We start from the raw sequence: 1,298 nt of genomic DNA, 5'->3' as shown, positions 1-1,298 counted from the left end.
CTCTTTCCCCTCATCAGGGAAGCGGGTGTCCGACCCCTCCGAGGAGCTGCCTGAGGAGAGCATCGCCGTGGCGAGCTGGGCTGTTTGCAGGCACGACCCACCGCTGTCCTTCAGGCACGACCCCTTGGCTGTGCGAAATCTTGATTTATTTTATTTATTTTTGTGTGTGACAAGCTCTCAGAGCGTGTGTGCAGACACACTCGGGGACAAATCTCAGCCCTCCGCAGTCATGCACAGGGTGTTCATTTCCAGCGGGACAGAGATGGGCTGGATGTGCTGCTGCTCCTCCCGCTGCTCAGCTGGCGCTTTCAGGGTGCTCTATGTTTAACTGCCTTTGCGGCGAAGCCTGTTCAGAACCTTTCCCCGGCAATCTGCCTGCCTGCCCCAGCCTGCAGCGTGGCAGCTGACAGCTCGTGCTGACGGGGCAGTGGGGCTGCCAGGAAAGCTGGGCAGCTTCCAGAGCGCTTACATGGAGACCTGGTGTTTGCTGCTCAGTTTTCTGATGGTCTCAGGCAGACGAAACACTGCGTCAGGTTCTCGGTCTTATGTGAGCCTCAATTTCTTCCTTTCCATTTAACCTTTTTGGCAGCTGTAAAGCTCGAATCCATTTTCCTTCCATCAGAGTTGGTTTGGTTAATTGACTTGCGGGCTCAGCTGATAAAGTGTCCTAAAAGGTCCTACGTTTTGTCATACTTAAACAAAAAGGGAAGGAATCGATACCAAGTCCCATCTAATGGAGCCCCTTCTCATCTCAGAGTGAGATGTTACCTCCTGCAGTCTGACCACATTCACTTCAGCACAAACATGGACCTTTCTCTGCCTTCGTCTCTCTCCCTCCAGCCTCTCTTCCCTCTCCCGTCCAGGTGCTTCAGCCTCTCAGGGACCAGCCTGGCCAAGGCTGCTCCTCCTGCTGCTGAGAGGAGCAGCCAGCCCACTCCGTGGGTCTCCAGCCCACCCCAGCTCTCCTCCTTCCCCAGGCAGGAGCTGCAGGCTGCCTGTGCTGCTGAGAAGCTTTGAGGCACCTCCCAAAGGACTGAGCACCAAATCTCCTGGTCCACTGTGGCTTTTCCTAGGTCAATGTGATGGTCATGTGTGAGGGCAGCTCCTGCACAGGGGGTTTTGGTTCTTGGAAGCCTGTTCTCCCAGCACCACTGTAGTTGGAGGACTTGAGGAGTGTCCTAGAAGGCCTTTTGTTCCAAGACACTATTATTTCCAGATCCTTGGATCATCAGTGTGTGAGATGTCATCTTCCAGTAGGACTGGGTCCACTCCCCTGACCTTCATCCTCATGGGCATTC

The 1,298-nt window shown here is 54.7% G+C and overlaps 1 protein-coding gene across 1 annotated transcript in view; it reads left to right on the top strand.

The window, feature by feature from the left end:
- LOC104499935 (putative olfactory receptor 51H1) overlaps positions 1 to 1,298 on the top strand; it is a 4,924-nt gene that overhangs the window by 2,628 nt on the left and 998 nt on the right. Inside the window, 1 exon segment of the mRNA XM_010143516.1 lies at positions 18 to 130. Within this exon segment, the coding sequence (XP_010141818.1) occupies positions 18 to 130 (113 nt within the window).

Source organism: Buceros rhinoceros, unplaced genomic scaffold (genome assembly GCF_000710305.1).
Source record: "Buceros rhinoceros silvestris isolate BGI_N320 unplaced genomic scaffold, ASM71030v1 scaffold38289, whole genome shotgun sequence".
NCBI classification, from domain to species: Eukaryota; Metazoa; Chordata; class Aves; order Bucerotiformes; family Bucerotidae; genus Buceros; species Buceros rhinoceros.
The sequence above is the reverse complement of the archived record's forward strand: the minus strand, read 5'-3'. Positions and strand labels throughout refer to the sequence as shown.